Raw genomic sequence first — 17450 nt, forward strand, 5'->3', positions numbered from 1 at the left:
ATGGTCGATCAAAAAGGGAGGATTTCAAGGTGAGTTTCTAGAGAAGCAATGCCATCCATTAAAAACTAATCTGACCTCTTTTGGAGTGAAAAAAGATGGGGGAAAGTAACATTTTTTATTCAAAAATGTAAGTGTGTTTTGAAGAGTTTTTACTTTTGGGTAGTCCTCTGGGGAGAGTATAACTAAATTAAAGTGCAAAATATTCAGTAAAATATACCATTTAGGTTTATTTTTAAAGCTTGTTTCTTGTTCCCCAGGGAGAAGAATAGAATTAAATTATTTTCAGCTCCCTAGAGGGTTCTGGGAAAAGAACTAGTAGCTAGGCAGCAGGAGGGGAGGCTCATAGTATTCATCAGGTTACGAGAGGCCTTGGACCATAGAAGACACAAATGCTCTGGATGCAGAAATTAGGAAAATTGCCTAAAATATTTGCCTTTCAGAGCCTAGAGCCGTCTGGTACTCCTACCCCCTCTCCCCTCCGGTGACCTAAGATTAAAGCCACTTTTACTATCAACACCTCTTCCTGTCCATCCCTTGGCTTTCTGAGACTAGCAGAGTGCTTTGTTCATCAGTCAGTCAATCAGCAGTATTGATTGAGTGCTTAATGTGTGCAGAACACTCTACAGAATTGCTCGGGGGAGTACAGAAATAATTATAATTGTGGTATTTAAGTGCTTACTCTGCCAAGCACAGTACTAAGCACTGGGTTACAGACAAGAAAATCAGGTTCTACATGGGGATCAGAGTCTTAGTAGGAGGGAGAATGGGTATTGAATCCCCATTGTGCAGATAAGGGAACTGAGGCACCGAGAAGTTCAAGTGACTTGCCAAGGTCACACAACAAGCAAGTGGCGGGGCCAGAATTAGAACCCAGGTCCTCTGACTCCTGGGCCCCAGCTCTTTCCATTAAACCACGCTGCTTCTCACTCAGTAATAATAATAATAATAATGATGGCATTTATTAAGCGCTTACTATGTGCAAAGCACTGTTCTAAGCGCTGGGGAGGCTACAGGGTGATCAGGTTGTCCCACGGGGGGCTCACAGTCTTAATCCCCATTTTCCAGATGAGGTAACTGAGGCACAGAGAAGTGAAGTGACTTGCCCAGAGTCACCCAGCTGACAGTTGGTGGAGCTGGGATTTGAACCCCTGACCTCTGACTCCAAAGCCCGGGCTCTTTCCATTGAGCCACGCTGCAGTAGAAGAAGCTTACAGTGTACGTTCCAGTTCGTTCTCTTGGAGGAGGCAAGATGAGGGGAGATTTTTAGGACCGGGGAGGGGGGTTCCAGTAGGACAGGTGCATTGAGCCTTCACCAAACAAGGCCCTAAATGGCCAGGAAAATGGAGAAGTGTCCCTGGGCTGTAGAGCCCACCTGCCCTTCCTATGATCTGTGGCACTACCCGCAGCTACGCAGGTGGCTCCCGCTGCATCCGGAGGAGGTGAAGGGTCATGGCTGTCCTCAGAGTAGCACCACCTCCAACCTAGACTAGGTTTCCATTCTGTCTGCTCACGTCCATCTGGCCTTTCCTGGAGATCACCCCATTTTAGAGTGTGACCTTGATATTACAGGCCTCACCCCCCCCCCCCCCCACCCCCGTTCTATAGACAACACTGGCTGACTGGCTCTGAAGTTCTGAAAACAATGTATTCTTCTGAAAAAAGCATGTCTTAGAACCCATAAAAATGCAGGAATGAAAAGGAAAATGAAAGGGGCGCTGGGAATTTACAAGATAACATCGTTTTCCTTTGGGAAAGCAGCAGTTTTAGAAGAAACAAAGAGTTACAGTACTATTAAAAACCTGAAATTCTTTGGCTCCAGAAGAGTTTTACCAAGTCAGATTCTGGGAGAGGAAAAAAAAAGCCCAAGAGAAAGCAGCAATTCCTCTCCCGATTTATTTGCCAAGATTAAAAAACGGAGTGATACAAAATCTCTACCGCCTCCCGACGTAGTGGAGAAAGGTTTTGAATAAGGGGATGGCTGACCTCCCTGGCTGAACAGTTAGATGTTTTTGGTAACCAGCACACGGTTCTTTCCAGTGTTGAACTATGGCCTCCTCTCCCGTCTCCAGCGTCTTCTTTCTGTGGATGGTGGGCTCTTAGTGTGTGGTGCCGCAGGAGGTCTGAACTCTCCCTACTGGTTTTATAAACATTCTCATTGCATGAGAGGAGCATGGGAGTTATCAAAGGTGCTGCCATTCCCACGGCTCATGATCTCATTAAAACATTTAGGAAATATTATTAGCGTGGCTGCATGACACATGGCAAACCCAAGGGCACTAGCCATGCATTCTCTCTCAGCCCTGGATGGTGTTTTTGATCCCCTGGCCTTTCTAGCTGTCATATTATCGGCGCAAAAACATTTCAAGAGAGATTTGAAAACTTGGGCTGTGAAGGCTTGTTCTGTCAAACTAAGTAGCCCTATCTGAAGATAATGAACTTTAAAAACAGGATTGGTTATTCTGGAAGGCCCCTTTCCCTTGGGGGAAGGAGTTTGATTATGTAAGCAAACTCCCTAGAGACATCATTTATTTAAGGAGAGAAATTTGACCCTTTGGTCAATCCAGAGGATGGACCGTGATAGACTGTTTAAAGTTGTCCATTTTGATAAACGTTACTCTCTTTCAAACAGTCTAGGGACTGTGTTCAACCTGCTTAACTGGTATCTACCCCCACACTTAGTACAGCGCTTGGCACTTTAGTAAGCACTTAACAAATACCATCATTATTATTACTCAAATCAAGCCCTCCCCCCCGTTTTTTTCCTAATGCCTAATCAGCGTAACACTGTCATCCCCTCCAAGTTCAATAGGATGGAATTCTGCCCCAGTATCATCACCTTCCACTAAGTGGGCTTGGGTGTAATCATTTGGGTTTTATATTATTTTTTTCAATGAATTGTTTTGTTTTTTTTTATAGGGGGGAAGGGCATGGGATTGAAATAGAGGGAACGAGGGTGGAGTTTTTCCAAAAGGAAGCACTGGGGTAAATTAGACAATTTGTTTTTAGGCTTTAGTAATTTCCCACTTGAGGCATTTTTTAATCCTGGGAAATGTTGTCCCAGATGATTTGTTCATCTTGATTTTCTTTCTTCTCTCCATCCCCCAATAAATTTATAGATGTTGTTCACCATCTTGAAGTTCTTTATAAGGACTTGCCTTGCTGAGTCTAGCTATTTCTCAGTCCTCTGGTAACCAAAAATAAACCTTCATAGCCCAAATCAGTTCAGAGTTTATGGTTTCTTGTTGTCTTTCCTCTGAGAATAATCCTTGTAATCCCATTTCATTAGGGTTTGGCCACATGGTGTGAAGGGAATTCAGGAACTTCATAAAAACTCCGAACTTCGGATTTAGTAGTCATCTTTGTTTCTATACCATATATAAATACAATTGAATGAATATGTACTGTGGAATTCACTATATATATATATGTATATCTGTGTACAAATGCTTATACTATGTGTCAAGCACTGTTCTAAGTGCAGGGGCAGATAGAAGTAATCAGGTTGGACACGGTCCCTGACCTACTTGGGGCTCACAGTCTAAGTAGGAAGAAGACCAGGTATTGAATCCCCATTTTACAGTTGAGGAAATTAAGGCACATAGAAGTTAAGTGACTTGCACAGGGTCACACAGCAGGCATTCTTATCCTTTACAGCAAAATAGTCTTGGAGTCAGTATAGTTAGGGCCCTTTCATATGGAGAGATAAGATGACCAGTTGCATTTTCTGTATTAAAAGCATCTAGATCCTCGGGGTGTTGCCTCCAGGTCGGGGGAAGAAATGGGTTTGCGGAAATGGTCTTTAGAGTACCTTCAAAATCAGCCAGTGAGAATTCCCTGACATTCGTTTCCCTGGTATAGTAGAACCGCATGCTAGATAGAATGCACCAAAGTGAAGATTTTAGACTCTTGTCCGTAGTACTTTATATGGATTTGATTTCCCTCTTCTCTCCCCCACACCCCAAATGCAAATAATGTACCTTAAGTTGTGTTTATTTAGTAGTCATCCTCTAGAAGAGTTTCATTTGCTTATTAAATGCTTTCTTTCTTAAGGTGGTGTCTTGTAATGTAGTAGGTGATTCGATCCAGTTTACTGTCAACGTGCTGCCTTCTTCCCCTGCTTTCTCAGGAGACCAAGCTTTCAGGGTGCTGCTAGCGCCTTTTCATTTACAGGTAAAGTGGGCTGATTTTCATTTCCCTGTCTTGGTCCTGGAAGAACAATGGGACAGATTAGCCTGAGCCATAAAAGCAGAACACATTTTTGGGGCCAAGAAAATGGGTATGATGGCTTCCTTGAGAATGGTGTGACCTTCGACCCCAGACTGCCCATAAAAGTCCCGATATTTGGGACTTTCCTGCCACTTCATCTGGTTGCTGGCAAATCCAACCAAGGTCCTTTGCTTGGTTTTGTGATTCAGGATTTGGGAGTGGGAAGGAATGGTGGTGGGGTTAGGAAGGGGAGTGATTTATTAATGCTCCCACCCTGTCCTGTGAGTCATGCTCTGCTGGGTAGCAAGGAGAGCCAAGAACCTGTTCCCTCCCTCTCTCTCCCCACTCCACTCCCCACAGCAGCTCCAAACCAGAGTGATTATAGATTATATTTTTCATCCTCTCACCTTCTCTGCATTTCCTATGCCACTAGAGACCAGACTAACCTGAGACTGGTCTCCTTTCTGACCCAGGATTGGGGGTCTTCAGCCTCAGATGAGGCTGGGGGGGTGTAAGGTATTTTCCACAATGAAAATACTGCTTTTAAACAGTTTAAATACATCATACGTATTAGTACTGAGCAACCCTCATTTCTGGTTGGTCCTAGCACCATTGTTTTTGTTTCATTATTTTTTTAAAGACTCAATAAATTATTCATGCTAAGAGCATGTTGTATTTCCCAGTTCTCTTGTGTGCTTGTAATGAAAGATGTAATGGTGCTGGTAATCAAAGGGACTTTAACTCCTAATACCCTCACCTCTTGTGAGATTAAATTTGCTAAACATTAATGGAGCTACAGTTTCTGGTCTTGCATCATTCTAGGAGTTACAGAGAAAAATAGTGGAGGGTGGGAGATGGACATTTTCAGCAGGGTAGAAAATAGAGCACTTACTGTGTGCAGAGCAATGTACTAAGCACTTGGGAGAGAACAATGTAACAGACACATTCCCTGCCCACAACTAGCTTACAGTTCTTAGGGAGCACTGACAGAACTGATACAGCCTCTTTCACAGTCTTGCTCCCTTGGCTGGACAAAAGATGCCACATGGAGCATTATCCCTGTTGGCATGACATTTGGCTTTAGTGTTTCCTTGATCCCTTGAATATTGTGGTGACCAGGTTCTACCTGTATGGGTATGGTGAAGTAGTTGTAGGTATGTCTTTCCAGTCATTCCAATATCAATAAAGACTGAGAGGCCTGAAGAAATTGAAATCAGTAACCTCATGGTGGCTTTGGTTCACCTAATCTCCTAGTAATCAACTCTCTTTCTGACAGTTGGAACTGAATATGAAAGAAAAACGGGAAGACATCCTGATAAAGTGGTCCTTCATTAATGCCCCGGAAATGACTGTGGAAGTCCAGCCTAAAGCAGTGCAGAAGGTCAGTCAGTAAGTTTTTATTCTTCTACTTGAAAACAATAGTCTCTGCATATCTCTCTTCACAGCACTGTCAGACCACAACTGCAAAGATCTTTCTCCTTTCTTTTGTAGCTGTTCTGCTGGGCTGCAGTCACTCTTTGCAGCAAATTTGGGGTTAACTCTAGGAGAGTTTTGTCGTAGCAGAACGGCCTTTGTGTTATCAATCAATCATCAATCATTCAATCATATTTATTGAGTCCTTACTGTGTGCAGAGCACTGTACTAAGCACTTGGGGGGGTACAGTCTAACAGACACATTCCCTGCCCACAATGAGAGTAATAATAATAGTATTAAGTGCTTATTGTGTGCCAAGCATTTTAGTAAGCACTGGGGCAGCTACAAGGTGATTAAATTGGACCCAATCTCTGTCCCACATGGAGTTCTGAGTCTGAGAGAGGGAGAGCAAGTTTCCTCTTCCCCATTTTACAGATGAAAAAACTGAAGCACAGAGAGATGAAGTGACTTGTACGTAGTCACAAAGCAGGTAAGTGACAGAGCTGGGATTGGAACCCGGATTTATTGACTCCTAGTCATCTTTTCTTTCCATAAGGTCATAATGCCTTCAATCAGTGGTATTTATTGAGAGCTTACTGTGTGCAGACACTAGACTAAGTGCTTGGAAGAGTACAGTAGAATTAGTAGACATGATTCCTGTCCTCAAGATCACTATTTTGTTGAATCAACATTAGTTTTATTTGAAAGTTCTCTCAGCCTATTAAAATCCCCTCTTGATTGAGTATATGTATCCCAAGGATATTTATCAAGAAACTGCTTTCCTCATTCAGTTTCCCTAAGGACAAAGGCATCTCTTCTTTTCCTGAAGACACTCATTCTGTAGCTTCTTCGTGTTTGTTGTAAAATGTGAGACCAGGGTAGTATTTCATTAGGGACTGTAAGAGTCCCAAATTAGCAGCTCTGTCTGTTGCGAAGAGGAGCAAGCTGTTGGGTTCTGGATCGAATGAAACAGAATATCATCCTTCTCAATGCCGCAACAGTACTCATTTGAACTTCCTTAGTGCTCAAAACCTTTACGTCCTTAAGAGCTGTGCTGCGGCTTGGCAGGAGCAAAATTCAGGATGCTGTCAGAGAGATCAATAACTTTCTGTTGTTTAAGAGATTAAGCAAAGGACCTAATTGAACATCCTGGCAATAGTGTATTCACCTTGTTTTTCCTGCCTCCTCGCTCAGCTGACCTGAGGGGAGCCTGCAGCACTCACAAGGTCACAGCTTCAGTTGCTGAAGCCGAACTTCCAAAGGGTTCACCCTCTCTGGTAGCAAAGCGTGGTTATTGGTGGCTTTATAGAAACTCCTGCGCCTTGGTCCGGAGTTTCTACCAGTCATTGTCTCTACTGGCTCAGAGACAGTTGGGACAAGAACTTCAGAGAGACGGGGGAGTCTTGGGGAGCAGGTAAGAGGCTGTCAGATCCAGGATCCCCATATCTGGGGCTTTCACTGGTTTGGCAGGGGACTGAGTGACAGCGAAGAAAACCAGGTGCCCCATTGTCAGGACTCTTCCAGACCCTTCTCTCCCTCTAGACTGTGGGTAGGGAACGCATCTACCAACTCTCTTGTCTTATACTTTCCCAAGTGCTTAGTGCAGAGCTCGGCACACAGTATGTACCCAACAAAAACCATTGATTGAATGATTGACTGATTGATTGGTATAGTTCAAGAATGACTAACAGTCCTGTAGTAGATTGAAAGAGTTAAAGCTCCTCCTAAAGTACGTGGCATTTTAGGTTTCAGGAGACTTTGAACTTAACCAAATGATATAGAACAGATTGTTATATATTACGATCTCATCTGAACTTAATTGGACTTCTTTACAGAAACTAAAGCTGTGATTACATCTCCTTACCTTAATTCTGCCAATGATGGAAAAAAAACGGAAGATCCATGTCTGTTTAACTTATTTATAAAATAGAAAGTCAAATTAGTATCTCCTTTCTGACTTCTTCCATCCTGTCTGCTGGCACAGGAGTGCTGCTGTGCAGCCAATCAATCATATTTATTGGCTTCATCCTTTGAATTTTATATTGGGAGAGTATACTATAACAATATAATAGAGTTGGTGGGCCCATTCCCCGCCCCCAACAAGCTTACAGTCTAGAGGAGGTGACAGATATTAATATGAATATCTTATTAATATGGATATGTATGTAAGTGCTGTGAGCTGATGGAGGGGTGTATCGTGGGAGTAAATCCAAGTGCCAGGGCGATGCAAAAGGGAGTAGGGGAAGAGGATGTGAGGGCTTAGTCAGGGAAGGCCTCTTGGAAGAGGTGTGTCTTCAATAAGACTTTGAAGGTAGGGAGAGCAGTTGTCTGTCGGATATGAAGAGGGAAGGCATTGCAGGTCAGAGGCAGGACCTGGTCAAGAGATTGGCAGCGAGATGGACAAGACAATCCAAGTCTGCTCTGGGGTTAAGGGATGTAGCTGCAAATTGGTGCATTATGTTCATTTCTCTGAATGATTAGTAATGACTTTTCCATCTTTCAGCAGGGCCAAATGGCTGGGACAGATGCAGTATCTGAAACACTTAAAGACATTTTGAAAAATCTGGTCAGCTCAGTGTCCCCATCAGTGGTTTTGAGTACCAAACCGACAGATGTGAAGGATGTACAGGTAAATCTTGGCCAGATGGCTCACTGTCTCCTCTTGGGGTTGGCATTTATCTGTCAGGGGGATTATTTCTCCGTTTGTAAAATGATCAGCGGGATAGCCCTCAAAAAGCTGGGTCCGGGGGAATAGACTACACAGTCCCAGGAAGCCAGCTGGAGTGTGCAGAAACTAACAACGGGCCCCAGTGTTCCTCAGGGCAGGGCCACCTGCAGATGGGTATGTGGTGGCCGGGATGAGAGACTGGGAAAGCTAAGGTGTCTTGAGGTCAGGCCTTGGTGAAGGCCAGGTCAAGCCCTCCTCCGAGATAGGGTCAGCGGGGATGCCAGGCGATATGTAGGGAAGTCAGGCCAGCTGAAAACAGGAGAGCCTCCCAAGAGTGAGTAACAAATGTTGGGGCTGGGGCCTGGCAGGAACGTAGGGGCCTCAAGGAGAAAGGTAACAGCTCTTCCACTGTGGCATGAGTTGCTGAAACTCACGGTATGGAGGAGAGTGGTATAACAAACAGATTTTTCTGGAGCTGAAAGCAGCCCAGATACCAGACTTTCAGGGAATAGGACCAATAGTCCAAGAGGGGAGCAGGAGGGGCTCCAGCAGTAGAAAAAGCCAAAAACAAGACTCCTGTCCCCACAGTACGAGGGTGGGTCACTCCGCGTTTGTTTTCTTTCCACAGGCTCCCCACCACAAAGCACCCATTCCCCAAGGTACCTGCCCCCCTAAGCCCCCAAGGGCTCACGAACTCAAACTGCGGGTAAAGAACATCCAAGCCAGGCTGTTGGCCGTAGCCAGGACTGCAGGTAGGGAAAACCTGAAGGTTTTTAGAAAATTGAAAAGGATCCCGGGCCAGTTGGCACAGAAGCATTGTGGCGAGGCAGGGCACAAAGTGGGAACAACTTCAGGGCTTAAGTTATTGCTGGGGTGGTTCATTTAGTCTGGTCTTCAGAGTTCCAATTTGTGTGTCCGTTGGAAGCCTTGAATGCAGCAAATAGGACGTTAAAAAAGCCTCTCTCTGCTGCCAGGAGTAATCTTTGCTGCTTCAGCATTTACATCCTCCCTGGGGCCAAATAAACTCAGCTCCCTCCTTTCTGCTTTCTTCCCAGAGTAATGAAACTACCAGCACAGACGGATGTCTTTAAGACTCCATCACTTCCTTTAGCGTTTCTTCATTTCTTAAGCTTGAAGTCTAGGTGGTCCTGCAAGGAAGGGAAAGAACAGATGAGGTTTAAGTTCTGTTGGTTTTCCTGTTCCAAGGAAAACTAATGCTGTGAATTTTCACTTTTTAGTGATAAATATTTTAATGGACTCAGTTGACATTTATCTACTTTTTTTGAAATTGTTACCCTCAGAAAATTCTGTTCTGTTCAAGTTTCCTCACCTACCACAATTATGATTATTTTTACCTGCCTCAGAGGGTTGTAATGAGGGCAAGAATGAGAGAAGTAATGTGAGAGCACTTGGGAATAAAAGCGCTATACAAAAACCAAGGTATTACATAAGGGAATAGTTAGTACACCCCTTGCTTTTATTAGATTCTTCAAAGATTTCCACTTTTTCAAGGGCTTCAGATTTTCCCAAATCATTAGCTTCTTTGGGGATTGAGAATTATCTCAAATTATCTTCTCCTTGGATAACCAGCAGGTATTTCAATTTAAAGAAAATATTGAGAATCCACTGCTGTTTGTTCTAAAGTCATTCTGAAGCTTATTCAACACCGGTACTGCAGTGTCAAAGTATATAAAATAGTTGGGAGTAAATAGAAAGAAAGACAGAGGACTCTTTATTTTTTGAAGCTTAATTTGCAGTGCTAATACCATTTTTTGTGGGAGGATCTGGAGAAAATAAGCTGTTCTTTGCAAGGCATTCCAAGTGTTTCAAAACTCTAGAAACACCTGTTAACAATATGGCTCATTTTTAGAACATTTGTTATTTCCAAGATTTGCCACCAAATAGGAAGTCAGGATTTTTCATCCTTTTTTTTATAGTGGCCCAGTAATTGTGCTAAAACAATATTCTCTTAAGCATTTTTAAAGTATCAGCTACTAAAATTCCTAATCAGGGAAAACCTTATGTGAGAACTTTGCTGTGAGGATGGCTTTGAAGGGTTTAACTGAATATGAAACGTGGTCTTGCCTACTATTTTAGCTAAACTTTACCAGTTATGTTGATTCTTTGATATGTGCTGGAGCTTTTCCATATGTTGGATGTCTGTAGTAATTTAAAACATTTGCTGCTCATTACCTCATTATAGGTAGCATTAACCCAGTGTGCATAACTCAACTAAATGATCCTCTGCAGAAATTCTCCAGCTCCGTAGCCAAAAATACCACAAACCTCTCTTGGGATGAGGAGTTCACCTTGTAAGTACACCTCTTATTAAGGTCCTGCAGGGTCCCCATTGCCTCGAAGATCTGCCTTCAATAAGGCAGAAAAGCAGTATGGCCTTATGGAAAGAGCATGGATGAACTTGTATATACCCCAGTGCTTAGAACAGTGCTTGTCACATAGTAAGTGTTTTACAAATACCATAATAATAATAATCTGCCCTGGATTTCCATGTCCCAGAACACTTCACAGAAATGTTTGGATCTGAGAGAAATGGAAATGGGAAGGGAGGTGTCTTGTTGAGCATCTTAAATTTGTGTTAGTGATGTTCCCAATGGGAATATGATTTTCAGAATTGATTTTTTTTGGCATTGGTTGACATATTTCTAAAAGTGGAAGGAAATTCGGTGCCTGTCACATAGTAAGTACTTAACAAATACCATTCTGAAAAAACAGTCTTAATTTATTAATTTTCAAGCATACTTTGAGATGTACAAATAAAATGGTTTCTAGAGGAGAGTTAATTATGGTATATATTAAAGCAGTTACCATGTGTCAAACACTGTGCTAAGTGCTAGGGGAACAATACAACAATAACATTTATTGAGCGCTTTGTTCAGAGCTGTACTAAGCTCTTGGGAGAGTACAGTAGTTAGTGGTCACAATCCCTGCCTTTAAGGAGTTTATAACCTGCCTACTACAAGATAAACTATTCAGATCTAGAAAGATATTTTCAAATAGGGACTGGCCTAGTGGGTAGAGCACAGGCCTGGGACTATGAAAGAAGTGGGTTCTAATCCTGGCTCTACTGCTTCTCTGCTCTGAGACCTTGGGCAAGTCATTTCACTTCTGTGCCCCAGTTACTGCATCTGTAAAATGGGGATAAGACTATAAACCCCATGCAGGACAGGGAATGTGTCCACCCTGACATCCTTGTATCTACCCCAGCGCTTGGTACAGTGCCTGGTGCAAAGTAACCACTTAAATACAATTTAAAAAAAAAGAAAAAAGTCATGATTCATTGGAGACAAGTTGCTGAAAGGTTGTGCCCTTGCTTTTTTGCAACTGAACAAAGGAGAACCCAATATGGGGACCTTGAGAAACTTTTTTTCTCAGTCACGTGTACTGCATGATTCAGTTGCTATAGGCTCAGGTTTTCAGATGAGCAGGAAAAAGAGGTATGGAACACTTCCTTGTTGGCTTTCTGGAAGACATGGTAACTGTTTGGGGAACTTGGCTGGTGAAACACAGTTCTCTTGGGATGTCTGTTGTATAGGTGTCTTTGCAGCTCTGTGAATTGTTGTTGACAATTAAAATAACCTGCTAAAGGTGGTGAGGTTAAATTCTTCTTTACAGTGATTCTTAGATCTGATTTTGATTTGATTCACTTTACACTGTGGCATTGTGGTATTTACTAGTGAAAATAATAGTGTTTATTTATTGCTCACTATATGACAAGCACAATACTAAAGCCCTAGGGTAGATACAGGATAGTAAGGTTGGTAACAGTCCCTATCCCCCATGGAGCTCACAGTCTAAGTAGGAGGGAGAACAGTTTTTTTAATCTCCATTTTATAGATGAGGAAACTGAGGTACAGAGGTCACATACAGCAGGCAGGGATTTAGCACCACGGTCCTCTGACTTCAGAGCCTGTGCTTTTTCAATATGCCATGCTGCTTAACACTTGGTATGTGCCAAGCACTGCGCTAAATTCTGCCACTGGCCTGTGTTGTGACCTTGAGTAATTCACTTAACCTCTTTGTACTTGAACTTCCTTCTCTATTAAATTGGAGTTGATGCCAGCTTTCCCTACCTCTTATAGTATGAGCCCTGGAGGGAAAGGGACCGCATCCTACATGATAATCTCATCTCTGACCCAGTGCTTAGAACCGTGTTTGGCACATAAATGCGATTCATTAATTACCATAATCACTATCTCATCAATCAATGGCATTTATTGAGCACTAACTATGTGCAGAGTATTGTGTGCAGAGCACACAACGGAATTGGGAGATAGATTTCCCTGCCCACAAAGAGCTTACAGTCTATAGTCTACAGTTTGTATTCTTAAGGTATGAAGAATTTTTCATTCTGGTAATAGATGTTTTTGAATTCTCTATGGGTAAACATATAAAGCGAGGACTGCTATGTCCTTAAAGGCTGTGTCATGGTCGGTCTTCCTTTATTCAGAAAATTGCACCAGCTAGTTATCTAAAAAGACTAAAGCATTCATGTTGGCAGGCCACTATGCTAAAATATTGGCTAAGCCAATCCTCAAACATGGCTCACTGTTGCTTTGAATGAAGGATTCTGTTTTTGGCAACCTGGTAACTTTTCTTAAGAAGTCAGTCCCAGTGGCTTGGCCAGATTCCTTCTTCAAGTTCTGTTCTAAATATCTAAACTTCCCCTTGCAGTGCTGCTTGAATAATAAGGTATTTATTTCCTTTTTCAAACTGCTGCAGTGTTGTATCGCACTGAAGCAATGCTGTGTTTCACTGATGAGCGATGCAACAACTCAGTAGTTTTTCCATATCAGCATTTGTCAAGATTTGGAGAGGAAAGGAACTTTTAACAGTTACACACATTCTTGGGTTTTGAAGCCGTTCAGAACAAGATGGAACTATTACGCGGCTCTGCTGCTTCTTAAGTCCCATCAGTTTTTAGAGTTGCTTTTTTTTTTCCAGGACTTGGAGGAAATTTCCTGACTCCACTCTCCCCCCACCCCTTCTCCCTGCCATATAATAATTTTAAAGTGAACTCAAACTCAAGATTCAATTCATATTAGGCTTGCTGCCTTCCTTTTAACAAAATGGCAGCTTTATCAAGGAAAAGTTGAAACACAAATCAATTCAAAGGGACCATGAAGGAAGTAACCTGAGGGCTTTTTTCTGTGTGAAACTCACAGAGAGCCACCAGGAAGCCCAGGAACAATTCGGAGTTCCAGGTTACAATCCAAAGATTCCACTTGAACCCATTCCAAGTGGTCATAATAAGTATCCGAAAAATACAAGCATCCATTTTAGCCTGTTTAGAATACATGTATATTTAATATAAAAGTACTAGAGGAAAATACTGAATGTGAAATGTGAATATGAAGCACTGTGAAATGGCTATGATAGCACAGTAGGTCTCGGTCCAGAAAAGAACCTCTGAGAGGGAAGTCCCTTCCAGAAGCTTTGCTTTCTCAAAGAAACAAATCTCTACTTCCTTAGAGTCATGGAAATTGGTACATAACCAAAGCCTGAGGTTAACTAAGTTTGGTGCTTTCCATCATGACATATGGTTTGTAGCCCCATTTGCTTGACTTCTTTTGCTCCCTAGCCAAGATGTTAGTGTTTCTTTCTCCAGGAAGATTAGCCATTCCTACCCTAGCACAGATGTAGACTTTTAAACATTATTTGTTTAAGGTCAGCTCAGGGAATTCTCTTCTCCTTATGCTTGAACACTACTATAATAATAGTAATTGTGGTATTCATTAAGTGTTTCCTACGTGCCAGGCACTGTTGTAAGCACTGGGGTAGATACAGAGTAATCAGGTTGGAAAGAGTCCTTGTCCCACTTGGGGCTCAAAGTCTTAATCCGTATTTTACAGATGAGGTAACTGAGACACAGTTAAGTGGCTTGCCCAAGGTCACACAGCAGATAAGGGGCAGAGCTGGGATTAGAACCCACATCCTCTGACTCCCAAGGCCATGCTCTTTCCACTAAACCATGCTGCTTCTCTAGAAATGAAATTGAAAAAGCGAAGGGAAGAAGAGTAGTGTGGAGGAGAGAGTGGATCTCAAGAAATATGATATAAGCACTATCTGGTCTGTCCTGACTGATGTTGAGTGCTAACTTCACCCACGGCATCAATTGTCAGGCATGAAGAAGCTCCAACTGAACTTCCACTCTCCTACAAACTGGAGATTGGAATTTAGCCCCCGTTGGAGAAATCCCGCTTCCTAGGGTAGTTGAAGCCGCCCAAGGTTTCTCTGAAGCATTCGGGATTGAAACATGCTTCTGGTCAGCAGGATTTGCTGGCCTATTGATAAAAGCTATGCAGCCTTCAGTCAGTGATATTTATTGAGCACCTACTGTGTGCAAAACACTGTGCTGAGGAGCTTGGAAAAGTACCATGAAAGCAAAAGACACAGTCCCTGCTGTCACGGTGTTTATAATCTAATAGTTTGGTCCATCCAACTAGGGGAAAAGGACCAAGAATAATAGGTCAATATTACAGTGCTTTTTAATTATGCAAAATAGTGGAAGAAAGAGGGCAGGGAAGAAATTTTCTTGATACCAGTAGGACAATGTCCAATCTGCTTAATGCAGGCCTAGCACATAGTAAGTGCTTAGCAAATGCCATTATTATTGTCATTAAGAGTCATTCCATTCCAGTGTGAAGAATGAAGGCTGACCGTTTTACTCTTTCCATAGTGAATTAAATGCCAAATCAAAGGAGTTACAACTGCATATTTCAGAAGATGGGAATTCCTCAGATGGTAAATATTCACAACTGCTTATTGACGTCCTGGGATAGTCTTTCAGTAGCTGCTCTGGAAACTGAGGCACAGACTCCCGTAGACTCTCATAGACTGCCCATACACTCCCTCCTACTTCGACTGAGATCCCAATGCGAGACGGGGACTGTGTCCAACCTGATTAATGTGTACCTACTCCAGCAGCTAAGGTGATGGAGCAGAAGCAGGACTTTGCAACTGGATCATTTTCCCCTGGGATTTTTCATGCAGTTTTGTGCTGACAGTCTTAGCCCTTGGGAATGAGAACTAATTTTCTGTGAAGGGGTGGGTGGAGTTTCACTGGGTGTCATCAATTCGGCATATGGAGTGAAGTTGACTGATTCAGAATCTCTGATCGCTTCCGTCAATCACCATCGTAACTCACCTCACCCCCCCCACAGGACATGAACAACGTGGGCCCCATTAGAAGTTTTAAGGGAACTCTTCTTAAGGGAGCACTCCTGGACTTCTGAACCAAAGTGGTAGAGACCTCATCATATTAATCAGGATTTCTTTCTGCGGCCAAACAGCTCTAACCGTGAACAATTCATAGCCTTCAATGTGTATTTTCTATTTTATTTTAGGTCCGTTCTTTGCTCTGGCAACCATTCCTCTGGATTTGTTCAAGAAACAGCCTTCTGGACCCCAAAACTTTGCCCTGACCAGCGTGTCTGGCGACAGTAGCCCCGTTTTGGGATCAGTCACCGCCGAGGTAGGACACCCGCCCCTTTGAGATAGCCATATTCCCAGTTGAAGGCCTGGAGGGACTGAGCTGGGGATGAACTTCCAGTCACTTCTCCAGATCTAATCTGTTCCTATCTTCCTTGGAAACAAGGAAACACAGAAGAGGTGTTTGAACTTGCTTTGTTTTTCTGACTTCATTTTTTAAAAGGTGATAGGTAGAGGGCTCTTTCCAGACCCTGGCAGTGTCTCAGGAGCTTATTGGATACGGTTCATTCAGTCTCTCATATTTCGATATCCTACCCAGTGCTCAAGTTCAACTTTCAAAAGGCCAGAATGGATGTGATTATTTTTGTTTGTTTGTTTTTATAAATAATAAAACTTGCCTGATGCCTGGTCACGCTGCTGCTCAGGTGTGGTGGGATGTCTGGCTCTCATATTCCGCCATGGATTAGCATCAGAAGGACTCTGCAGGTCCCTACCTCAAGGTCAGAAACAGAACCCAGATTCCTCCTCCTTGCTTGCAGCTGTGGTCTTTGTGTAGGGGGGGCTGGATCAAAGCCAAAATGCAGGGATGTGTAGCAGTGCCCACTGGCAACTCTGAGCACTAATTCCACCCCAGTTATGATCTCCTGCCTTCCTGTTTCCCCGCTCTAGACTTTAAGTTCATTGTGGGCAGGGAACATGTCCTCCAACTCTGTTATATTGTACTTTCCCAAGTGCTTAGTACAGTGTTCTGCATATAGCACTCAGTACTGTTGAATACCTTTGGCTGAACAATTTAACAAATGCCTACTCAATCAAACAGTAGTATTTATGGAACACTAACTGTGTGCAGAGCACTGCACTAAGTGCTTGGGAGAGTGCAATAAATTGGAGTCAACAAACGCATTTCCTGTCCACAGGGAGCTTACAGTCTAGAGGAGAACAGAGCTTGAGCAGTCTGTTGAGAACAGAGCATGAGTTTACAATTTAATGGGATTAGACAGGGCCAACGCAAAATACCCAGGAAAATATAAAACACCAATGTCTAGTACAAAAAGAAGTAAGAGAGCAAACTAAAATTTTTGCACATAATTTCCAGAGACAAATTTCTGGTTGTAGCTGGAGTTATAATAGCCCCGGGGCTTGAATTGGGGAAAGGGGAGCTGTTTTTTCAGGCATTATTCTCAGAGGTGCTGTGTAAGCAGTGTATCTACTTAAAGCCTTTCTTGCTAACAGAAGCTTTCTTGGTCAGCCATTGGTCTCTTCAATGATTATGTACATATCTACAAATCATATCCTATAAATTATTTATATTAATGCCTGTCTCCCCCTCTAGACTCTAAGCTCATTGTGTGCAGGAAATGTGCCTGCCAACTTTGTTGAATTGTACTCTCCCAAGTGCTCTGCGCAAAGTAAGCTCTCAATACCATTGATTGATTCAGCCATTCCCACCTGTGGTGGGAATGACTCCCTTGTGTCCTCTTCAATTCCAAGGGTGATATCTGTGTACGTGTGGATAGATACGAAGAACTTTTAATGTTAATGGGAGTGATAATGGAAAGACATTTTCCGCAGCAGGGGAGAGTGCTTGAACTTCGTTACCATAGAAAGTTATGTGAACATAAAATACAGGTTTGAGGAGAATGTAAGTTCATGGAGAAGTCAGTGATGTCTCAGAAGGAAAGTGAGATGTAGAAGAGAAAGGGGTGTTAGAAA

General features: G+C 42.8%; 1 protein-coding gene across 2 annotated transcripts in view; it reads left to right on the plus strand.

Annotated features, from left to right (window-relative positions):
* The window catches only part of C2CD2 (C2 calcium dependent domain containing 2), a 54391-nt gene that overhangs the window by 17382 nt on the left and 19559 nt on the right, over positions 1-17450 (plus strand). Inside the window, exons 3-9 of one of the 2 annotated variants that reach the window (XM_038760604.1) lie at positions 4051-4170; positions 5483-5587; positions 8124-8249; positions 8917-9040; positions 10492-10600; positions 14986-15050; positions 15653-15780. In XM_038760604.1, coding sequence (XP_038616532.1) covers positions 4051-4170; positions 5483-5587; positions 8124-8249; positions 8917-9040; positions 10492-10600; positions 14986-15050; positions 15653-15780 — 777 coding nt within the window. The remainder of the gene's footprint in view (positions 1-4050; positions 4171-5482; positions 5588-8123; positions 8250-8916; positions 9041-10491; positions 10601-14985; positions 15051-15652; positions 15781-17450) is intronic. The other variant, XM_038760605.1, reaches the window with a different exon arrangement.

Source organism: Tachyglossus aculeatus, chromosome 18 (assembly GCF_015852505.1).
Source record: "Tachyglossus aculeatus isolate mTacAcu1 chromosome 18, mTacAcu1.pri, whole genome shotgun sequence".
NCBI classification, from domain to species: domain Eukaryota; kingdom Metazoa; phylum Chordata; class Mammalia; order Monotremata; family Tachyglossidae; genus Tachyglossus; species Tachyglossus aculeatus.